General features: G+C 40.6%; 1 protein-coding gene across 1 annotated transcript in view; it reads left to right on the forward strand.

The window, feature by feature from the left end:
- GPC1 (glypican 1) overlaps nucleotides 1–25,015 on the forward strand; it is a 272,169-nt gene that overhangs the window by 233,453 nt on the left and 13,701 nt on the right. The window contains exons 3-5 of the mRNA XM_089509286.1: nucleotides 1,654–2,045; nucleotides 20,250–20,415; nucleotides 22,769–22,899. Coding sequence (XP_089365412.1) covers nucleotides 1,654–2,045; nucleotides 20,250–20,415; nucleotides 22,769–22,899 — 689 coding nt within the window. The remainder of the gene's footprint in view (nucleotides 1–1,653; nucleotides 2,046–20,249; nucleotides 20,416–22,768; nucleotides 22,900–25,015) is intronic.

The following is a 25,015-nucleotide window of genomic DNA, read 5'->3' on the forward strand; positions in this document are numbered from 1 at the left end:
CATGTCTTTTACACCTGTCTCTGGTTAAATTAAACTTCTTGTCGTTTTAATTAAAAAACAAAGCAGGTCCAAGCTTGAGGTCTAGTCATGCCATATTTCAATTAGACACCAAAACTGGGGTGAAGCTCTTTCTTTCATTAGTTGGGTACATAGAACTGGATAATCCTTGAAAGTCTCCTCCCTTTATATTTAAAGACTTGCACCAAGATATTCTAAAAATAGCATTTCTTTGGACTTCTAATTACTTACTATTCCAGGCCTTAGAATTCACTAGTCCAGTGTGTTTTAAAAGAAAATACTTCCTCAGAGGAAATGTCAACAGCATACAGATATGAAATTTACTCACTTTTGTTACTTATGAAGTGGGTGATGATGTAGCACTTTAATGTCTGCCATGCAATTTCACTTAAAAGCAAACGTTTTGCAAGGTGTGAAGTATTCTTTTTAAAACAGAGTAATACTGATGTTATAAGAACTGTTTGGGCTCACTCACACACACAAACGTATTAATTTTTGGTATATTCTCTTAAATAGGATTGTTAGTTTATGCACACAAGTTCCTGTTGGGAGCAGTGGCATGGAAAAGAAGTTTTAGCATCTTTTAATCCTGACAGCCTTTTGTCATACTGATTTACACAGTTATTTACATACATTATTCTGAGGGTTTAAACAGTCAGAAGAATTGTGAGTGCATTTGAATTTAACTAGTGCCTTTGCCAGCACCCTAACATTTTTATGAAATAAGTATCAGCATAATTTGAATGGATAATTTTGTCCATCTTCTTATTTTATTTTATTTTCCAAACAGAATTTGTGGCTTGTTTCCAGATGCATGATAACCTAAGATAAATATGGGACTGTGTCTTGCAAGTGTGGGAGTGTTGTGAGAATGTAATTTAGATACCTGCTTTGAGGAAGACACTGTCATAGATATGGGTATAAACTTGATTTTGCTTTTATGTATGAATAAATGAACAGTAGTGATTAATGCTCCCTTTTCAGTGTCCGAAACATATTGGAGTATATCTTTTCCACATTGCCATGTCATGTGCATATGTGTGCACTTCACCATCAATTCACCTGTCAACATATGGTGATCTCTTGAATTTCATAGTGTTTTCCTAGGCCAGGAATACTCAGAAGTGGCTTTGTCTGTTTCTTCCTCTGAAATATAACCTACAGCACCTGATATTCATTGGTGGTCTCCCATTCAAGTGCTAACCAGCTCTGACCCTGCTTAGCTTCCAAGATCCGATGGGATCTGGTGCCTTTATACTATTTAGGTCATGATGGGCCCTAATAGGCTAATCCAGAGAGCGGGTGTGGTGTAGTAGTTTGAGCACTGAACTACTCCTCTAGAGACCAGGGTTCAAATTCCTGTTCAGCCATGGAAAACCACTGAGTCACCTTGGGCAAATCACACTCTCCCAGCCTTAAAGGATGGCAAAGCCAAACCAATCCGAAGAAATCTTGCTAAGAAAACTTTTCCATAGGGTCGCCATAAGTAGGAAACAGGACACACAACAACAGTAAGGCTAATCCAAACTTAATGTGAAGGGCCATCTTCAAACTGACTCTTGTACAAAACTTTCTGGAGATCTCTGATTCTTCTACTGATTTGTTTACATTGCCTTATTTTTTTTCTTTGTGCAGGTTATTTCCAGGATTTGTTAAACAAGTCAGAGAAGGCTCTATATGAAACATTTCCTGGTATGTATGGAGATCTATACCTTCAGAACATAAAGCTTTTCAAAGACTTGTATAGTGAACTGAGACGTTATTACCGTGGTTCCAACATCAACCTAGAAGAGGCCCTCAATGAGTTTTGGACTCGTTTGCTAGAGCGGCTCTTTAAGTTCATGAATCCTCAGTACCACCTTCCTGATGAGTATGTGGACTGCATGGTGAAGCATTCTGAGCAGCATAAACCATTTGGAGAGGTTCCAAGGGACCTGAAGCTGAAGGCAACAAGGGCCTTCATTGCAGTCCGATCCTTTGTGCAAGGACTTGGAGTGGGCAACGATGTTGTTCGAAAAGTCTCTCAGGTAGGTCCTTAGGTACAATTCCTTTGTGGTCTCCCTTTCGGAGAAGGTCTCAAGATTCTATTTATTCTTAATTGTTACTGTAGCAATTTTTTTGCACATATTGTATAAGATGGACAAGAGTTTGGTGGATCATCACACATGACCTAAATGACATTTCCAAACATTATAAGGAAAGACTGTTATCAAAATGGCTTCTATATCTTTAAAAATATTGCTGGGGATGACATTTAAACCACTGAATATTTGCACTTTTGTTATGAAAATGCCTTTTTTCTCTCTCTTACTTAATGCTGAGACACATCCATACAATACCATTCTTCACAGCATGCACCAAGAATGCATACCGTAATTTAAAGACTGTGCTTTTGTTGGTTTATCTCCCTATGAAAAGTTATATTGTTTCTTAGCACAAATGGCATGCACTGCCATTTCTAGCTTATTCTTTAGAGTGCAGGTGCAAGGATTGAGTTGAAGGAAACAGTGGGCAGAAGGCTGATATCACTTACATATTTTATATCACAAAACCCACTGGTATTGAAGAAGAATCAGGGTGTGACTAAACTGTGAATGCTCAAATTGTACTATCAACTGATCTCATCAGACAGAAGGGTAAGGGGAAAGGAGTGCTCTTTGATGCTCTAAGTTCAAACTCAAGAAATGGAAACATTCCAATCAAAACAGTGACCAAAACTTTGATTTATGAATTGCACATTAGAAATTTATTCAAGAGTGACAGGGCTTTTATACATTTTATTAGCATTGTGCTCGCACAACCGATCAATCTGTTTAAAAAAAAACCAGAAAAATGACATAACTGAAATTGGAATTTTTAAAGGCCTTTTCATATTTTTTGTTTCATTCTTTTTTCTTTTGACATTTCAACCTATTATGCATTGTAACATATGCCATGTGCTGAGCATGAAGAAATATGTTGACCACTTGAATGAGACATTATCTTTCTTCACTTCCTTCTGTATTTGTAGAATTGGGAGTGGGAAGGATGAACCACTGTTTGAGCATCACTGGTGTGGGATCCAAGCACATATTTCAGGACGTCTATACACCAGCACTCTCTCTGGCAATACTATATAGGGGTTCTGATGTACTATTTGTTTCAGTAGATGCAACAAGAGTCAAGTGTCCTTAGTTCAAAGAGGTCTGTTTATTCAAATGGATTGCAATAGATTCCCCAGGAAGTCTCTCTTAATTTCTCCATTGCCTCTAGTTTCAGGACTGGCAGGGGGAGGGGAATATAGGAGGAGGCAGTGAGATTGAATGCATACTTTGGGTGTGTTGTAGCGGCTGACAAGATCACATAAATTGTAGCAAGAATTGCATGTCCACTTTGTGTTCTCTAAAGGTGTTCAAGAGTAGGAGAAACAACTGTCTGCTGACAGTGGAGCCTTCACTTCCTGTTTCTCCTTCTCTTGGCTAGGCTTGTTTCTTCCTCCTTTCTATCTCTCATTCCCTTCCTTGTTCTGTTGTTGTTGCTGACTACCACTAATGGTGACCCTGTGGATGGGACATCTCCAAGACTCCCTGCCCTCCACTGTTCTGCTCAAGTCCCACAGATCCATGCCCATGACCTCCCTAATTGAGGCCAGCCATCTGGTGTGTGGTCTTCCACTCTTTCATCTGCCCTCAAACTTTCCCAGCATTATTGTCTTTTCTAATGAGTTGTGCCTTCTCATGATGTGGCCAAAGTGCAACAACCTCCATTTGGTCATCTACATGTTTCCATTTGTTTGTCTTTTTGGCTGTCCACAGTATCCTCAGCACTCTTCTCCAACGCCACATCTCAAATGAGTTCATTTTCTTTTTATCCACTTTGTTCACTGTCCAGCTCTCACTTCCATACATAGTGATTGGAAATATCATGGCTTGGAATTCTAGGAATTGTAGTTTGTTGTGGCCCCAGAGCTCTCTGATAGAGAAGGTTAAATATCTCACAAAACTACAGTTCCCAGAATTCCACGGCATTCACCCATAGCAGTTAAAGTGGTGTCAAACTGGATTATTTCTGCAGTGTAAATGCATCCACAGGTACCTTCACTTCTAAAAAATTACTGCTAGCTACTAGATAGGAGTCCTCTTGCAGGTACAGTGGGCCCTTGTTATCCACAGGGGATCTGTTCCGGATCCCCCCAGAGATACAAAAATCAGCAGATGCTCAAGTCCTATACAGCTGCGCCACCATTGAGGAGAATGGCACTTTGCCCTCACCCCCCAAGCCTACCTCACCATTCTCACCACATCAGGCTGCAGAGGCGGTACCGCCTCTTCCTCCTCTTTCCTGCCCCTTCCTCCTCTTCTCCTTTCCCCCCTCCCATTGCTGCTGCCATGGCTCTTGCTCCTTTTCCTTCACCCTTTCCTTCCTCCTCCTCCTCTTCCCCACCTTCCCTCTTTTCTCCTCCTTCTCTTACCTCTCCCATCACTGGTACTGTTGCTCTTCCTCCCCCTTGTTCTTCTTCCTCTTCCTCCCTCCTCCTCCTAACCACTTCTGTCACTGCTGTTCATCGTCCTTCTTTTTCCTCCTTTCTCCTCTTCCTCTTCCCTCCTCCCATTGCTGCTGCCATGGCTCTTCCTACTTTTCCTTCTCCTTGTCCTTCTTCCTCTTCCTCCTTCCTTTTCCTCCTCTTAACCCCTCCATCCCTGCTGCTCTTCCTACTCCTTGCCCTTCCTCTTCCTCCCTCCTCCTCCTTTCTCCTCCTCCTCCTCTCCCCTCCGTCACTGCTGCTCATCCTCTTCCTCCCTTCACCACCACTGTTGCCACCACCTCACCCAGGCTTGCCATGCGCAGATGCTCAAATCCATACATGGCAAGTCCACAAATAAGGAGATGTTTAGCTTTAGTTCAGAAATAAGAGGATGCTGGAGGATGAAAATGTGGATTTATCTCATTCCGTGTGTCTTGCTAGCAGAGATTTATGCTGATCTTCACTTCTTCTAAAATAAATCTGATGCCTAAAGCCAGCAAATTAGTTTGTATTTACACCTGCAAACAAGGATATGTGTCAGTCCATTATGTTCCTCCTCATTACAGCTATGATGATCCACTACCTGTAAATCTAGTACCAAGAAAACAAGGGAAACTGTGCTTTTCATAACAGGGCCTCTGAGAGAACCAGTACGTAGTTGGAGAACTAGAATATGCCACTGGCCACATGTCAAGCAGGACTATGAGATTTGTTTTTTTTAATGACCTCTGCCTTCACTTTTTGCCCAAATTGAAGTTCTGTTCTTGCCACCATCTGCCAAACCCAGTTGTCATTCTAAAATTTCAGCCATCTAGCTCCTTTTCTTGATTTGTGTCTTAGTAATCTCTGGGTATCATGGAAGCTCTGGTGGCAAATGAAAGGTATGTGTGCAGGCTTGTGTCAAGAGAAAATAAATTGGAAACTTATGATTGCATATTGAAATAGACCCAGCTACTCAACTGTGCCCACAACCTCATCGTCTCTTCTCCAGAAATGGCAATATGGAATTATGTTTCTTAATAATCAGTAAAACTCATTCTTAGTGAAGGGAACTCATTCTGTTAGATTTTAGATTTTCATAATTAGGCCTGAAGCTTCCTGGTTATTTGGATTAAGAACACTAAAAAAATTCCTTTAATTGTATCACTAAGGAGATTATGGCATTGTATTTAAAGTGACTTATCCCTGACAGGATACAGTCATGTTTAATTTTAAAACTGGGTGTTATTGTACACAGCCACAGCTGGTCGAGTACAACCCGTATGCAGCCCAGATCCCAGCCGTGATTATCTAGTGACTTTTCAAAAACGGCAAGCTCCCATTTTTGAAAAGCTGCAGGATAAGCATGGCTGGGATCCAGGTTGGACTCGCCCAGCTGCAGCTGCATGCAATAATACCTGGTTTTAAAACTAAGCATGACTGTATCCCATCAGGGTAAAGTCGCTTTAAATACAATGTGATAATCTCCAAAAACAGCACTAAGGTGTCTCTATGCAATGGCTAGTGGATTCTCCTCAAGAATACCTCAATTTCTGTGGCTGAAGTAGTGCATGCTTTTTTCTAAGGGAGCATTTTGTATTACATACAAGATGACATACTTTTTTGTACTTTCCTAATTCTTACCAGCTGGTTTACGGAATTTAGTAAAATAGGCCAGTGTTAGAAGAAACAGTGTGAATGGATTTATGAGTGCTTTTCTCGCTCTTCAAGATGACTTTTTGTCAGTCACCCTGTGGTGAGATCCAGGTGGAAGTAGGTCACTGAATAGACCAACATGCACTGGAGTGTACAGCCGGCATTCCTAAGTGACATTAGATTTAGGAAGGGTAGAGTGATCATTTTTCTCTTGTTCTTCTAGATTTGTTGATCTCTGGGCAGCAAAGTCTGTTCCATGATTATGCATCTGTATTAGAAATCTGAACAAGTGAATGAGACAAGCTAAGAAAATCTTTATTATTTTCTAATAGATTGCAGGCAAAATGTGTATCACTGTTATGAACTTCACTCTGGCAGTGAATTATTCAAGCATGAAATTTCTGTTTGAAGATTACAGTTTTATTTATTTATTTATTTATTTATTTATTTATTTAAATGCTCCAGATTAGAAAACTCTTACTCTGACTTCATATTTGAGGCTTGGTAGATTTCTGTCCTGTCATCCCATTTGTATCCTTGACTATATCCATATGATGATATTCAAAATACTCCACACATTTCTCCCTTCATTATTATTTTTTCATTTGTCCATCTTTAGGTGCTAATCTCTAAAGCAGGGTTTTCCTTTTCAGGACAGTTTTGCAGAAACTGAAGTGCTGAAGAGGGCTGAGTAATAGGACAGAAAGAAAGCAATACTTTCAAAGCAAGGGGCTATTCACATTACCTTTTACCCCGGTTTTGAAATCGATTCTTCCACGTGAAGTTCATATTGGGCCCGATTCTGTCACAATCCATGACGAGGCTTGCACAAGGAAATGCCCCTTACCACGGGTTATCAGGAATCGGGCTAAAATCCGTCTTTTCTGAAAAGACCCAGGTTCCGTGAAATATGAACTTGCCCTCGAAGGTCAGAGGGCGGGCAGACGTCAGAGCATTCCCTCCCCTCATCCGAGGGGAGGGGGAGGAGGAAAGAGCCAAAGGAAAAAGGGGGATCTGGATGCAAATGGTGACAGGAGGCAAAAAGGGGGTGACTGATGGGGTCAATTCAGGGCAGGTCAGGGGGCTACAGCAAGGCAAGCCTCTGCTCTTCAGCAGAGAACTTTCCCCTTTGGATTTTATTTTTTTTTTAATTATTTTTGGCAAAAAAGTGCATGTTTTTTGCTAAAGATATATAGATATAGATATAGAGATAGAGATAGATAGATAGATAGATAGATAGATAGATAGATAGATAGATAGTGAGCAGGAGCAAGGGTCAATTCAGGGCAGGTCAGGGGGCTACAGCAAGGCAAGCCTCTGCTCTTCGGCAGAGAACTTTCCCCTTTGGATTTTTATTATTATTATTATCGGCAAAAAATTTGCATGTTTTTTGCTGAAGATACATACATATATAGATATATGGATAGATCATGAGCAGGAGCAAGGGTCAATTCAGGGCAGGTCAGGAGGCCACAGCAAGGGAAGCCTCTGCGATCCAACAGAGACCTTTTTCCTTAGGATTTAATTTTTTTTTTTAATTATTTTTGGCTGTCTCTGTGCATATTCTTTCCTTTGGAATGACTGCTGCAATGCGAATGAATGTTACAAATCGAATGTAATGTTGCAACTTGGCAAACAGCTTTTGCTACTGTCTCTAAGGAATTCAGGGGTAGCCTATTATTTCCTTTGGAATGACTGCTGCAATGCGAATGAATGTTACCAACTGAATGTAATGTTTCTCTTTCCAATTATGTAAATTGGCAAATTGATACAGCTTTTGCTACTGTCTCTAAGGCATTCAGGGGCAGCCTAGGGAGAGCAAAAAAAATGCATCCTTTTCTGGCATTCCGAGGTGAGGAATTAATATTGTTGTTGTTGTTGTTGTTGTTGTTATTATTATTACCTGTGTGTGAGGCATTCTGGAGTGGCAAGGAGTGGGGGATACAGGATGCATTAGCTTGCATTTTGGGGTTGAAAATGAGGCCAAGGGCAGATCATAACCTACAACACTGACCCAAATGCCCACAACACACACACACACACCAGAGGTTTTTAAATTTGACAAGTGGTGCCTGGTCCTTTAAAAAAAAGGAAGGGTGGAAAGCACACTTCTGATGCCCCTATCAGTGCTGGAAACGTCACCTATGACCATTGCGGAACTAACTTTGATTGACATACAGGCATCTTCACCTTAAACCCGAAATCTCCAGGAGGGCATTCAGGTTAAAATGCCCCTGATAGGTAGTCAGCACTTGCTTCCGGAGAGATTCGAGAGGGGGCCTCCCGAATTTGCCCAGTTCCTTCCGGAGCAATGCTGCCAGTGTGAATGGGGCCCAAAAAGGAGAGTTGTAAGCAGGCAATAGCACTGAAAACCTTATGTTTGTGCCCCAGGATTCCCACTGCTCTACTTCCTCTGACTCCATTTTATATTCTCTCCCTCTGTGTGAGTCAATCAGAGATCACATAGTGAAGAAAATGTCATCACATCATTGCCTAGCCAATTAGATTTTACAGTGACATGCAGCCACAGAAGGAGCATAATTCAGTTGCCTTTAGAACTGGGAAATGCTGCATCTTTTCCAGTTATGCACAGTGAGACCATGCCATGGAGAGAAGGAACATGACCTAGATGGGGTAGAGTGGTAGACAGTGTGGAAACACATCCCTTACACTTAACTTCCTATCAGGGTGTAAAGACAACAATAATGGATAGTTGAAATTTTTGACACATGAGGTAACAACCAGGAATTAGCCATTAACAAAGTTGTGTCTATTTAGAAACCATATAAACATGCAGATTTCATTTAACTTAACATGCATTTCTCTGTAGAATTAAAATATCATCCATATTCTTCAAATATACTTAAGTTATATGATGCCAAAACAAAAACATCCACATTTGATTTCTTTTTGATTCAGAATTTTATTTAATTCAGAAGTCCTGAAAGTATTTTAATTATATCAAGAAATTATTGACGACTATGATTATAATTCAAAGTAGCATGTGTCTCAGATTTGGTCAGAATTACAAAACATAAAGGTAGTTACAAATGAGTAACTCTAGGTTACACATTTGTAACTTCCATAATTAATTCTGGATAGAATATTTAGAAGACATCAAAACAACAGGCTATTAAAAGACCATTGCAGACAATTCCTAAAAGCCTGTGGAAATGGGAAGCTCACACTCGGTGGCAAAGGAGAAGGAAAGAGGCATCTCAGCTTGACTAGGGAGGGAATCCCAAAGTCTGGGAACATCTCCCTTGTACCCACCAAACAAACCAGGAAAGATGGCGGGACTACAAAAAGGGCCTTCTCCAAAGATCTTGGTGCTTGTGCAGACTTATATTGGCAGATATGCTCTTTCAGATATCCTGGACCCAAGCTGTATAAGGCTTTATAGGTCATTGCCTGCAAAAATATGGAGCGGCAGCTAGTGGAGCTTTTGGAAGCAAAGGTGTGGTATGTTCCCTGTAGCCAACTCCCCTGGCTGCAGCATGTGCAAGACAATGGAGGAAAGAAAATCCACAAATCTAATACAAATGTTGCATTATCCACCTCTTACATAATTCTGTAGCCTGTATGCAGTCATTCTTTTAATGTGTTTGATGAATGAGCAAGCAAAGGGGAGGAAGTACAAGCACACTAGTTACCATCAGCCCCTTTGTGCTCATTGCCTTCGGTGCTTTGGGGGGGGGGGACTTCTAGACCATAGAATCACCACATGAAGTATTACACTTAGGAAATCAGTATTTGGGCATTTCACCTTCAAATATCTTAGAACAGCCATTTCTTGGAGCTGTTCATAGTACTTACTTTTTCCAAGAGCTAACTAAATCATTGTGTATAAAAAGGGGGAAACTGCCATATAAGAAGGGAGAATTGTAATAATTTCTATAGGAAGAGAGAATTGTGTTAACAAAGTTGACACAGTATTTGCTTGAAATTATTGACAGGGGTGATATTTCCAAAATACATACATCAGCCCCTCCCTTTTTAGCATAATGAAAGTGAATAATGGAGTGAGACGAGGAAAAGAAAACAAGTGTCACTGAAAATATAGAGGATTATAATACATTCTCATTTTTTTGTCATGCTGTCTCCAGGTGCACCTCTTTTCCACAGATTTCTTTTTGCTGTTGTTGTTCTGCTTTCTTTTGTTTAAGGTCAGTGATTACCTGCCAGACAGATAATCTTGGTGTATTAGTCACTTCATGTGACTTTGTATCATGAGTGCTGTGAAAGTGAAAATTTTACCATGTGAAATATTAACATACAATTTTCTAAATGTCTTGGAGTGTAGCTAACGGTGGAACTACACAACCAATCACATTGTTGTTGTATATGACAAGAAAAGATGTCTCTTTCTCTCCTCTTCCCCTCCCCCATCTCCCAGAAAAGTCACAAGGGATGATCAGTGCATCTCTCAGTGCAGATCATAACTGTACTATAATGGCTGGTGACAGCCTTCTTGAAGTGTCTGTGTTTATAGTTAAGAAGGCACAGCACCAAAGGGGTTTGCTTGTTCTATTGCATTAGTCTCTGAAATCACCATCTGGGTTTATTAAAATGATGCCCTACCTTATCCTGTTTTTATTCTTGTATATGTGACCCCTTGCCCTTGCAAGGCATAAATCCACATTATTCTCTGATTTTGATTTTGCACAGTTCATCAAAGACTGAGGAGATTGGAAAGGGAAGAATGCCCTTGTAGGAACCTCTGACTCATATCTGTTTCAGTTAAGATTGTTTTCATAATTAAAGATGCTAAATTGACAATTGAATGTTCTTGTGGTATAAATAAGCCCTTAATGCAAGGGTGGGGAATGTATGAACCTCCAGATATTATGTGGCTGCAACTCCTATCAGTGCTAGAAAACTGTTTGGGAACTGTAGTTCACTATATGGAGGAGTTTGTATTCCTAACCCCTGCCTTGATTATTTTTATTGTTATGAATTAGATCCAGACTTCAGCTGTACTATTAGAGTAGATCCACTAAAATTACTGGGACTTCAGTTAGTTATAATAACTAATGCAATGGACAGTAGACCCTTTGAAGTGAATGGATGTTAAATTAGGATTAATGTAAAACCTATTGATTTCAGTAGATATATTCCCCAAGGTGGGTAGCTTTGACAGGTCCAATGTTTCTTTCCTACCCCCAAAATGCTATGGGCCACATGAAGAAAACAAAATTTAAAATAAGAACCTTTTGAAGCAAGCATTTGCATGCTTTAAATAAGGTTTACCCTACCTGCTGCTGAAATTTGACACAAAATTGCTACAGGCTATTTAAGCAAGTGAAATGCTTCTTTTATGTGTTTTTTTTCCTGAGGGCAGCCAAAATTCAGAGGTGGAATTTGCCACCAAATTTTGGCTGCATGGTTTTCACTGATGTCTTTGGATTGTATATGCAGACACAAAAATATTTAAAGCCATAAGCAATCCATGGGCAGCTGAATGTTTCCCAATAATAAATAATAATAAAATAAAATTTTTATTTATACCCCGCCCTTCCAAACGATCAGGGCGGCTCACAAGTGCACCAACCCAAACTAATCTGGCTATGTCTGCATCCAATATATTATACTTGGCATCTAATGTTTGAAATAGGATAATGATCCATCGTTATGATAGGAAGGATCTATGTGAGACCCATCAATATTTATTGTCGGAAGGGGCAGTGGAATGCTTATGAATTTAACCAGGAAACTAGCACTAAGTTAAACATGTACCAGTTCTAGTTGCCTGGCCATTCTTCACGGTTGTCTGTTTACATGTTAAATTTGAAAAGGAAGAAGCATTTTTTTAAAAAAAGACATTCTCACTGAGCATATGTTGACTCTGGCTGCCTCTGAGCTACTGAAATAATGCATAATTTGATACCACTTTAATTGCCATGGTTCAGTGCTATGGAATTATGGGATTTGTAGTCTTGTGAGATAGGCGGTTTACAGACTGCCGGATACAGCGCCCCGTCACGTGCTAGGAGTTGGCCGAGGATGCAGCGTCCATGCCGGCCTCACCCCTAGCACGTGATGGGGGCGTAATCATGGTGATGCCCTGTACACATGGGGGCATCCATGATTATGTCAAAAGTGCACCGCCTCCAAATGGAGCAGCGCACATGTGACGCCCTTGCACTGCTGCAGGGCCTTTAAACGGCCGCGCCAATGACACAAGGAGAAAGGGGCCGAATGGCCCCTTTCTCTTGTTCCCCGCCACTGTTGGGGTGTCCTTGGGGCTTGAAGCCCCAAGGACACCCCTTTCCAGGCCGCGGGGAAGTGGCCTTTTGCCGCTTCCCTGCAGCCTGGAAAAGCGGCGGATCAGGGCCTCAGGGCTGCCACTGTGGCATCTGAGGCCCTATCCGTCGGGGAGAGGGACGGGTACAGGCCGCCCCAAAGGGGCGGTCTGTAAACCGCCATAGTTAGCTTTCTCTGTCAGAGAGCTCTGGTGCCACAAACCTGAGATTCCATAGCATTGAGCCATGGTAGTTAATGTGTTTCAAGGTGCATTATTTCTGCAGTGTGATGCAGCTTCTGTTATAAGGCATACAGTTATTCTACTATATGCCAGTTATTCAGAAAGAAAGAACAAGTAATATATGGTTATGTATTGAAAGTGAGCAGCAAACCTCTAATTGATCTCTTGGCTAGAATAATGTGATCCCAAAATAATGAAACATACATGCTAAAAACATATCATATCACTTTTACCTTGAACTATTTACCTGAATTTATTCCCAAGAGACTCTGTTCGTATTTCTTCTGAACAAAGATAATCTATAAAAAAAATTAGGCATGTCTGAACAAGTCTTTAGATTTTACACGTCCTTCATGTGACCCTTGGAAAAAACCTCTTTCATTTCCCTTTAACTTAAGGGTAAATACAATTCTGAAATGTCTGGCAAAGTGCACCACCACACCTGCTCAGTGCAAATATGTAGGAACACATCATAATAATGTGTAAATTTACAGCGCTTTATAAATAAAGGTTAATAATAATAATAATAATAATAATAATAATAATGAGAGTTAGCCAGCCACCATGCTGTATCCTTTCATGCGGCAGCTAAGAGAAACCATTGGGAACACACTCAAAAGGAGCTGGTTTACCATAAAGACTGTATTTTTATTTTTTCTTGAATGAGTAGTAAAGCTTTATTAGAAGAGACTTCACAGTCCTGAAGCTCTAACCTGGTCTGAACTGATCTTAATGAAATTCTTGTGTTAATAAAAGTGGCATTGACAGGAATACAGCCAGGTATTTCAGCAGATGGCATCTGGGATTGATGGGGCTTGGCGAGATCAATCATTGTTGTGTACTACATTCATGCTGCAGCAGATTATTTAAAAATGAACAAATTATGCCAGCTCTCCTACTCAGTTTGCCAGCCACTCAGATGTAGTAGACCTCAATCTGATTACTGACCATTGCACATCATAGCATGAGAAAGTTCTTTCTATTTCCACTCCTATAACTTTTCAACAGTTTGGAATTACCAAAAATTTTTTGATTTGGCAGGGGAAAGGGTTTCATTAAAAAGCTACGCACATTTCCATTTATGTTTCTACAGTTCCAAGTGGGAGAAAGTTATGTGAATCAAAGCAGCACTGCATCCAAATGCCACAAACATGAACACTAGTGCAGATCATGAGAACAATCCAACCAAACCTTTAGTACTTGTAAGTTTCATTAATTCCAATAAGGAAGACTTGTGCATGTGATAAATGTTCCCATCACAAGCAATGGGACATGTTTGTTTGGTATTGACCCCATATTGCAATTGTCAAATTCATGTGTTACATTTTCCCACAATACTACATACTAGAAGAAAGGTGGGACTGCTGCCATATTTAGGAAATGTCTTATTAAAAATGAAACCGAGAAATCAGTGAAGAGGCAGTCATCCTTAAAGGTTTTTTTAAAAAATAAAAGATCCTTTTTTATATGTTCAAGCTACTCCTGCAAAATGTGTATACAGTGGGGAACAGAGCTTGCAGATAGGATCCTGTTTGCCCATTGAATTCCATCCCACACCTAAGTCAAAACTAAAATTCATCAGAGGATGGCAAAGGCAAATGCCTTCTGTACAAAACAGGTGATGCCTTATACTGAGGAAGACTCTAGGTGAAGAACAGGTTGATGTGTGGATTAACTCCTTGAATAATGAAACCTAACTGGCTGGCAGTTGTGAGAGGTGTGGTTGAAGTAGATCAGAATTTATACCCTGAAGCCAGAAAACCAGATATTTTTTGTGCTTTGCTCTTGCTTTAACTAGAACTTAATATTACACCTATCAGAAGTTATGAAATTACTCTTTCACTGGGGTTCCATTATGCCAGAACTGACACAATACTGGTCTGTTTACACTCTCCACTGTCCGAAATCTGAAAGGAGTCTGATATGAGGTAGCAGCAATCATCCAAAACACATAGATACATTTACAGGTCTTGATGTGCAAAGCCTCGGGAATACTAGAGAAATAAAGCTTCACATATGCAGTAACTTGTCATACTATAAGAAACTACTTTCAGGTTCAAGGTGACCTAACATAACCTATGAACAAAGAAGTACGGTAATACAAAATTCAAGGGGCCATGTTTCATGGGTGCTATTTTCAGTTTCCTCCAAGAACTTCAACTAGTCCATGATACCTGGATGATGTGTTTGTGTTGAGGAGTCTAATCCAGCAACTGAACCAATCTTTTTCATGTAAGAGCTTGAAAATATATCCCTAAAGCTTTGTTGCTAACTCAGAATGTCTGAATATTTCTGTGGAATGCTCTGAATTGTATAGTTTGTTCTAGGCTTTGATGCCCTTTACCTTCTACTTCTTTTATAGTTTATTCTCTGTTCACTGCTGCTTGATTGGAAAACTGATCTTATGTGGAACAAATCCAGCACTGACATATCTTATATCTCTTCCAAGCGGGAAGAGGCGGCATTAAAAAGGTGCTGCTTTTCTCCGCTTCTTTTCCGTTTGATGCGCAGCTGCGCAGCTCCGTCTGTAAGCTGTTGCACCGGTACGCCAGAATTGCTACGCCGCTAATTTAAGTTGCCCATTTAAAAGCTCCGTGTCTGCTGCGTCGCATAATGAGTCGGGGTCCTGGAACATGCGCAGTTTGCAGTCAGGCTTTAATTGCAGCGTCAGCTGCCATGCAGGTGTGGAAGCTGCAGCACAGCTGCAGTGCATTTTAAGACTCGTAACCCTAACCCTAACCCTAACCCTAACCCTAGAGCAACATGTACGCATGCGCTGCTTGGAAAGTTTGGACTTTAAAGTGAGCCCCTACACACATTCCTGTGCCATTTTCACCTAACAATAAAAACCCCTAAAATTGTAAATATTTACATATGTACAAGGGAGGTGATGGGGGATGGCAGGGGGACAGCGGTGGCAGCGGCGACAGCTGTGGCTGTGCATTGCAGATTCAGCAGGAGCGCGGGGACCAAAGGAGAGGAGGCATCCATGATGCTGGTGACACTGGCAAAGTGCAAGCGGGCAAGGATGCCAACACCAGCTGATCACCAGCTGGCAGGAGACCACCATTGTTCTTGGGCAGAGCGGGGGGAAAAGTTTTAAAGGGGCTTGGGCACTTTAAATGTGCCCATAGGCTTTCTGCCGCCGCTGCTTAGCGCTGCAGCTGCGCAGCTGCGCATCCGCCAGCCGGCAAAGGAAAAAAAAAGCCCCGTTTTTGGCCGCCCGTGAGGAAGCTGCCTCTCTCTTTGCAGCATCCTCCGAGGTGGCGGTTTGGAAACTGCGGGTCAGAAACGGCCCCAGGTGAGGCGTCTTCACTGCCCCCCATGTGGAAGCCCCATCTCCTGAGCCACGCCCCCGGGGCGGGCGGTCTGGAAGCTCCGTATTCAGCAGAATACACCTCCAAGACGTCTTCCCCTGCCCGTTTGTATCCCGCCAATGACAAGAATTCTGTAATACAGACTAAAATGAGGCAAGTGGTTTCTTGCTACCAGTTGTACCGTATATACAGAATGATTTTTACTGTTCAAATACAGTGCTTTCTTAGGGGTGAATGTTTCTCATCTTCCTGTGGTCACGTTCTTTCCCCCCAAACTCTAGACATTAGTTTCCAATCTGCCTTAGCTCCTAATAGCTTATAAGATGAGGTGAGGTGAATGCAAAATTACTCATCCTTCTTTTAACAACACTAGCTGTTTTGGGTTTAAGCCTCATGTTCTACCCCTTGTCCACCTGACTGAGAAGTGAGTAGTTTCTAGCACAGATAATGTTGTTTTGATCCTTTCATAAAACAAATATTAGCAACAGCAAGCACATTTCTATACTGCTTATTAGTGAACTAGCACTCCTTAAGCAGTTTACAATGTGTAAGCCAATTGCCTCCAACAAGCTGGGTACTCATTTTACCAACCTCCGAAAGGATTGGAGGCTGAGTGGACCTTGGAGCCCTGCCGGGGATCAAACTCACAACCTTGTGGCTGCAGTACTGGCATTTAACCATTGTGCCACCAGGGCTCCAAGGTCCACTATTCTGTTGTAGACGATTGAATTTGGTGTTGAACTGTTATGAGTTAACTGTTTTTTCCTATAAAATCATCAGTGTGCCTTCCACAGTACAACAGTACACTGTACAGAATCCCTGTCCCATAGACTGTTCAATTTACAGTTCCACAAAGGGGAAACAATGCGAGGAAGGGATGTAAAAGGGAGACAGGACTAAACAGGGATAAAATGTGTGTGTGTGTTTTCAGCCATGAGTACTTAGGCTGCATCCACACTGCAGAAATAACGCAGTTTGACACCATCTTAACTGTGGGATATATAGCCTTTGTCAGAGAGCTATGGTGCCACAACACAAATCCCAGAATTCCATATGATGATGCCTTAGCAGTTGAGGCAGTGACAGACTGCATTATTTCTGCAGTGTGGATGCAGCCTTAGTCACAAGCAGAGTTCCAGTAGAATGACATGGTGACATGGGAACAATAGCAATAGCATTTACATTTCTATACCGCTTAATAGTGAACTCAGCACTCTGTAAGAGGTTTACAATCTGTAAGCCAATTGCCCCCAGCAAGCTGGGTCCTCATTTTACTGATCTACGAAAGGATGTTAGGCTGAGTCACCCCTGGAGCCCTGGAATTGAACTCACAATGTTGTGGCTACAGTACTGGCATTTAACCACTGCACCACCAGGGCTCCTATAACATGAGGGGTTGTGCCAAAGGCCTCAAGTTTTCAGAAGGAATTTGAATGATTAAGTAAATTTATTTATTTATTTATTTCAAAGATTTATATCCTGTCTTTCTCCCACAGTGGGTTATATTTATATGTTATCACCCACACCTTCACTGGCAGGATGGGTTAAAAGCCCATATGAGTTGCAGGTGAAATGGAGATTTTCTCCACCAGAGCATGCTGGGTGTGGTCTTTGTCCTTGAAGAAAGGTTCGCAGAGAAGGGAGTTTCTAGGGTTTTGCGAACTATTTTTTCAGCAGAACAGCCTTCCTCTTTCATGTTTTAGCCCTTCTAAAGCATTAATATTCTGGTATGTCACCCTTACTTCACATCATAATGAGGCTTAATCAGCCTTGGGAGTTAAATGACTATCTTGCATGTTAAACAACACTTTCAATAGGCTTTGCTGTTTTAGTATAATAATAAAATGGGTGCAGCTTTGTCTGTACATGTGTGTGTTGTTTCTGTTTGATTAATTTGATTTTGTTCTTGAAACATGCACCTTTTGATTGCCTTGCTATTTCCAGCAGAACTAAAGCACCACCCAGTGATAACCAAAGAGGACTGTAAGGGTTTAGATAAAATGAAGTATAAGGGAATAGAGTCTTATGCCACAGAACCTCTATGCACCCTTGTATATGTATGTCCCACTATTTTATTGAAAAGTTCATGTAAAAGCATGAAGGCTAAAAACCTTTGCTAACATTTGCTTTATTGCTTGCACTACAGTTCCCAGAATTCCCCAGCCAATATAGCCACTGGACATAATGGCTGGGGGATTTTGCTGGGTGGGATCCAAAAAAAGTAACTTTTCCAAACTATATTTCCAGTACTTGATCTTCTTCACTGTGCAGATTATGGACATGGAGGTCTCATATAACTGTTGTAAGTTCTATTTTCCATGTACTGTAGTTATCCAATCACTTTTGAAAACCATCTAAGATAATGCCTCTCAGCACATCCTGCAGCAGTCAATTGTATAAATAAAGTATTAGGTGAAGAAGCACTTTATTTTATCTTTCTTGAGATCTCTTGCCAATCATCCCCATTAAACAATCCCTAATTATAATGTAGATAAAAAGTAACATCTTTCTGTCCATTTTCTATGCACAATTCTATAACCCCACCCATCTCAAAAAAACTTAATTGTCTTTCTTTGTAGGGGAGAATCCTTCCGTCTTTTCCTGTAGGAGAAATACTTCAGTGGGTCCCTTTATTATTTGTACTGACCTGTGTCTTCAGTTCTTCCTACCCTATTGCTGAGATGAAGTGACTTATATGGGGGGAAATACTGCTACAGTATTTCGTGTTATTGTGTCATTAATTGTATAAGGACATTACATTATTAGCAGTTTTGTTTCCAGTCCCTTTTCTAATAATCCCTAGCATGGAATTCACATTCCTGCCCACACCATGCTCACAATTCATTGGAACCAGAGATGGGAAAGGTTACCTTTGGGGGCCAAGATCTTGTTCACCATCTGTATAGCATAACTATCCATGTATGCAGTTGCTCTAGACTGCAGTGTTGTGCATGCAATCATAAAATGGAAACCTCAAGCCAGTGATCCCTGTTGTCCAACCACTTACAGCTTATAGTTAGAAACATTAAGGATCACATGTACATACAGCTGGAAAAAAAGCAACTACTTGCACAACCTACTACAAGCAGTGAAATTTCTTGTCCAAATGGGGTTTGAGATGACAAGTATAATGGCACAATGGGCCTCCAGCATCCCTGAGCCAGGATGGTTAATGGCTCTGATTGGAATCCACTTGTGTTCTCAAGAACTTCTTTAATAATGAATACAATGATGGAATGATTAAGTATCTGTAGGAGATTTTAGTAAATTTACTCCAAAAAGCATTCTTAAAATTTCTAAAAAAAAAATTGAAATCAAATGTTCAGTAGTTATTTGATATGAGATTATCAACTTCACTGATACTATTTATGTTTGGATTTATTGTTTCATATTTGGTTTGATATCTGACTGTTTGAAATGTGACTTGCAATATTTTTGGTATATTATAGAGATAATTGGATTTTGTTTATTCAAAGCTGAGATCCTACAAGAGGTAAAGGAGAGTAAATTTCCACCGAGGCAGAAGTATGACAAATCTCCCCTCTCACCACTCCCAAAACTCGCCTCTGTCTTGCTGCCCTTTCCCATTCCACAGCCATTTAGGGGTTGGTGGAGGGCAAAGGCAGTGGAAGACAATCTGACAATGCCCCTTTAGCTGAATCCAATCTAGGGACATTGCCAAATGTTCTGCCAACTCTCCTCATCTGATCTCTATCAGCCATTAAATGGCTGTGTTGGGAGGGGGAGCAAGACACAGGTGATCTTTGAGTGGGATGCTGAATTCCTCTCCCTGCAGTGACCAAAAGCAGACATACACCATTATGGTAGCATATGTCAACAATAGGATGCCAGCCCATATTTGTTAGTTAATACCTTTTGGCACGTGATAATTCATATTATTGTTCAAATAGTCAAGAAACATTTCTGGAGTGCCCAAACAGTTCTTAAATACACATATTTCAATGCAGTTTTTAAGTTTTCAAGATCTGTTTTCAGGCAAAATTCATTCTTCAGAATTTAAAAAGTAGTATTGATTTTTTGGATTGTCTCAGATCTTAAATTTGAAATAAATGTGTGTTGCCCCTGGAGTTCCTACAGTGAATAAATAATTTCTTTCTCTGCTTAACAAATTAAATAATTGTTGTAAAACAGTCCACTTTGTACCCCTGAGTGCTTTAGCCATTCTCCAAGGTCTTTTCTCATTTATTCTGTTTTCTGTTGTGAAATATATATATTTTTTTGTTAAGAAAAAAACATTGCTTTGCTTAAGAAATAACTTTTTTTTTAAAAGGTCCCACTGAGCCAGTATTGCAGCCGGGCCATCATGAAGTTGATGTATTGTGCCCATTGCCGTGGCATGTCAAATGTAAAGCCATGTAACAACTACTGCCGTAATGTCTTGAAGGGCTGTGTTGCCAATCAAGCAGACCTCGACCCTGAATGGAAGAACCTGATAGGTAAGCGGGCAGGCAACTGCTTGCAATACTTTCCACCGCTCTGGTTTTTCATGTAGTTCATGTTCCTCCTTTTAATAAAGAAACCAGTTGAGAGACCAGCCAGAGCACCTGATCAATGTATTCAAAATATCTATGTGCTAAATTCTAAACACTGACTAGAATCATATTAGTGAATTATGATGGCATGGCAGTCTTGCAGCATCACAACTCACATTTTTTATCATTGAGGAGCTTAGAATTCCTTACTAACTGCACAGTGACCAAAATCCCTTCCCAATCCCACTTTTTAAGGTTGCAGGCCCTCACCCACCCCACACACAGCCTTTTCCATGCTATTACAGATTAAGGGCTCTGTGGAAACAGTCCAGCTATGTTCCTAGATATCAGTAGGTTGCAAGGCCATCATCAGCAGAGAAATTCCAAGAATCCACAGAGGTTCTTGTGGATATATGTTGCAGCACATCCAGCTACAAGCAAATTCCTGGTTGTGTCCCTGGTAATCCTCCTGCTCTCCAACAACATGACCATGGCCATGCTGAGGAGAAGCTGCACTGCTAAAAGGTGGAGCTGAGTACAATGAGAGACAGCAGTGGAGACATAGTTAGACATACATCTAGACATGTACTGTATTTAGATATACAGCTAGACATGCATCTCCCTATGCAAGACTCAAGCCGCTGTCAATATGATTGTCTTTCAATCACTACTGCGTCCTACAGAGCAAGGGTGGGGATCATGTAGCCTTCTAAGTGTTTTTGGACTACAGCTCCCATCAGTCTTATCAAACAAAGCCAGTGGGATGAGGAAAGATGGCAATTGCAGTCCCACAGTTTCTGCCAGGGTGCAGTGGTGGGCAGTATGCCACACATTGATGAGACAGTGAATCCTTCAGATTTAAGTCTCAAGTTTTAAAAGAACTGTGTAAATTGCTGAATTCTGTTCAGCAAAATAGATTCAACACTTTGGATAGCTTCTTTAAAGATCAGACTAAAACCAAAGGAGATTCACTGATCCACTGACATGGGAGCCGCCAGCCATCACAGGAGGCCCAGATGTTTCCCATACCTGCTGTGGAAATAGGAGGACTAAATGCAGACCTGCACCACAGTTTCCAATATTCTTGGAAGAGATGGTTTTCAGCATTAAGGTTTTTTGGAACAGCCTGATTTAACACTGAGCGCTGTGCTGTGAAGGCCATGTAGCCCTCAGTAACCCTGCTCTTGCCTCTGTTTTGAGAGAAAAGGCTAAAGAGCTTGGAACCTGTGGCTTTGTGGTGATGGTGAGAGAAGTTTGGATGCCCTTTAGTTGAAAGTTGAGCCATTGAAAACCCACTTTTGGTTTGATTAATTAGTTAATTTTCTAGTGAAAACTCTGACTTAAATTAATCAGAGTTCAAGAGCAGTGCCTCCCTTTTTTTATCTCAAGAACACTGAATAGCTGCATTTTTACAGAAGACCTTGAAGCACTAGCATTGGACAACAAAGTGAACTAAACAATGGCTGGGATTATCAATGAAAGAAAAGCTTTGCAATATATCCTTGTAATTACCTTGTCATTCCTGGAGCAATAGGTGTGATTTTAAAGACTTGACAGATGAAATCACTATCCCCTCACCTTTCAGATTTGGGCTATTTTTCTAAAGCAAGTTGCAGTTGCTCAGTTTTTGTGGAGAAACATTTTGAAAAGGAAATGGTGCAGGCAACCCCAACCCTGCTGGCACAGAAAGATCACTTAAGCAGCACCACTGTGTTTGTTATACTCTTGGGGAGTATTATTTTCAATATAGTATCATAGTGGCATGAAGTCTGACTTGTAGATTGTTAGACCTCTGGGGCTAACATCTCTGTCAGCTTAAATTTGTTCAAGAGATCCAGTATGTAAAGATAATTGCATTAGACTTTACATGCAATGTATGTGAGTTAGGGATTCTCTGAGAGACAGTCTTAGATCATGGGTATCATTGGTACATCCATGAAGAAGAGTACATTACATTTTACAAAGTGTTCCCCTGTAATTGCATGGGCTAAGTTCTAATTGATGATCTGTAGTCATTCAAACAAAGTTTTCAAAGGGTAGAATGTAAGTATTTATAATAAATTATTTAATATGTTTGTTCTACTATAAATCAAATGGTGTTTATATTTAGATTAGTAAGTATTACTATAGCCTCTCCTGGAAAGGAATTGGGTGTTGGGCTGCATCTTGTGCCTGAATGTAAATGAGTACATGAAATGTCCTATTTAGGTATCATATTGTTCTGGTATTGTTCTATAACAATAGTCAATCAAATATTTGATTAATTATTTCCATGATATATTGTTAAACAGTTCCTATCTATTATCTGCCCTGTTAGATGCACTGCTGATGGTAGCTGACCGTTTTGATGGACCATCCAATGTAGACATAGTCATTGGTACAATTCATACCCGGATTGCAGAAGCCATTTCTAACATGCAAGAAAACAGAGAATCAATAAAAACCAAGGTAAGAGTCAGATTGTGGCATGCCTATCTTAATTTGTTTTAATTTCTTTTTAATTTGCCATTGTGCCCAGGCTGTCTCTCATCCAGGCACACCCCAGACCCAAACCTGGTGAATTTCAGCATGGCTGTTGTATCATATGCCTTTAGTCATACTGTATGCTTGGGCTGGGGATCATGCCACCCTCCAGGCTGCTGGATATGCTGGATAGCGCTTCTAAGAGTTATAATTCAATAACATATGGAAAGCTACAGGATTCCTACCTTTTCTACAAGAGTTGTTGGTGCATGTCATTTTTATCTCTGCCATCTATTGCAAAGCTACAGTGATGGGGTTCCAGTAACTTCTGTTGATACCCATTGGTTGTCCAATTCTTGAGTACAGGACAGGTGGCGTTAGCATTTTTCAGTGGTTGAAAAGCAGCTCCATCATCTTTTATTTGTACATCTTTTTCCAGTACCAGGCTCCCTTCTAATGTTGGAACTGTGACAACTTCTAAGAATTCCACCTGTTTCCCTCCCTTCATTTCTGAAGATTTTCACAGTGGCAGTTCTGAGCAGAATGTGACACTTTAGCACTGCACAGAGGGGGTTTACTCCAGCATGATTCCTAAAACTGTGCAGCTCCTTGTACAACTGAGGCTGATGGTAACAACAGAATAATTTGTGTTCTGAAGCCCAGCTGTTTTTCCTGTCACTCCTACTGTAACTAACAGATGCTGATGGAGAGTGAATCAGGAATTGACTGGCAAGTAGATAAGTTATTGATAGGTTAGGAGGGAGAGAGAAGTGGAAGAGAGAGAGAGAATACAACAGTAACCCACAAAATACAGTGTTAATACAAAGTAGAAACAGAGCCATCAATTGAGAGAGAGAGCGCAAGGGAGTGAATTATTCCCTACCTCCCAGAAGATATTTTTCATTGTTCTTGCATGTTCTTTATACCCTTGGAAGAACTGCATTGTAATAACCACTATAATAAACTATAAATAAGTGTGCTACAGTGAAAAAGCTGAAACCATGCTTCTTCAAAAAAGCAAGTACCAGAATATTTTATGTAGTGAGATCTTGTAGCATCTTTGAAACTAACTGAAAGAAAGAAGTTGGAAGCATGAGCTTTTGTAGACTTCAGTCTACTTCTTCAGATGCATTTAGTGGCGTGGAAGTAAGGCACAGACATATATATGCCATTGGTATGTGAGGATATCAATTCATCCATACACAATGGATTTGTAATTTGAACTGAGATCCTCACAGTGGCATACATATATCTGTGCCTCGCTTCCACTCCACGAAATGCATCTGAAGAAGGGGTACAAATGGCAGGCAGCAATTTTCTGAGCAACAAGGGAACATACCTGTATCAGTTGCAGCAGCTACTGCCTGATAAGTGAGGATTGGGGAGTTGCACTGGAAAACAGTGTGTAGTGCCATAACTTTGGTACATATGTTTACATAAAGACCATACAAGATTCCAACCACTGTATCTACAAAAAGGTGTTGTTGTTATTTTTTTCCCAATCATGATCCCTTGTGGAACCCTAAGATTTCAGGGAGCCCTGATTGACAAACCCTGGTCTAAGGACATTACAAGACTTGTTCTTATATCTTTTTTATAATTTTTAAAGTAAGGGATAAAAATTATTTGGACCAGATTATTATCTTTTCAGTAACTCATCTGGTAGAACAGAAGACTCAGAAGTACTGTCCCACACTGGACTTCTCAGATCATTGGCTGAATTTCAGCTTAATGGAGACTGGATTTGTAGAGTGGCAGTACATGTATTTGATTTGACGAAAGCCATAGATCAGTGCAGAGCACATTCTTTACATGTAAAATTTCCCCTGTTCAATCCCAACAACACCAGTAAAGCTGGGGAAAACTAGAACCCTGGAGATGTACTAAAGTAGATGGACCACTGGTCTGACTTGAAATAAAGGAGCCCCTATATTTTTAAAGCAATATGAGATGTCTAGCAATTCAACAGTGCTGAGTGGGTGAGACAGAATAAATAAAAAGTTGGAGAGAAATATGCTGAATGGAGAAAATACAAGAGCTTGGAAATACTACTTTCTTGGATTACAAGTCCCATAATTCTGACTGGGGAATCAGTCAGTGG

The sequence above is a fragment of the Sceloporus occidentalis genome, unplaced genomic scaffold (assembly GCF_023333645.1).
Source record: "Sceloporus occidentalis isolate IW3139 unplaced genomic scaffold, rSceOcc1.0.p SCAF_2, whole genome shotgun sequence".
NCBI classification, from domain to species: domain Eukaryota; kingdom Metazoa; phylum Chordata; class Lepidosauria; order Squamata; family Phrynosomatidae; genus Sceloporus; species Sceloporus occidentalis.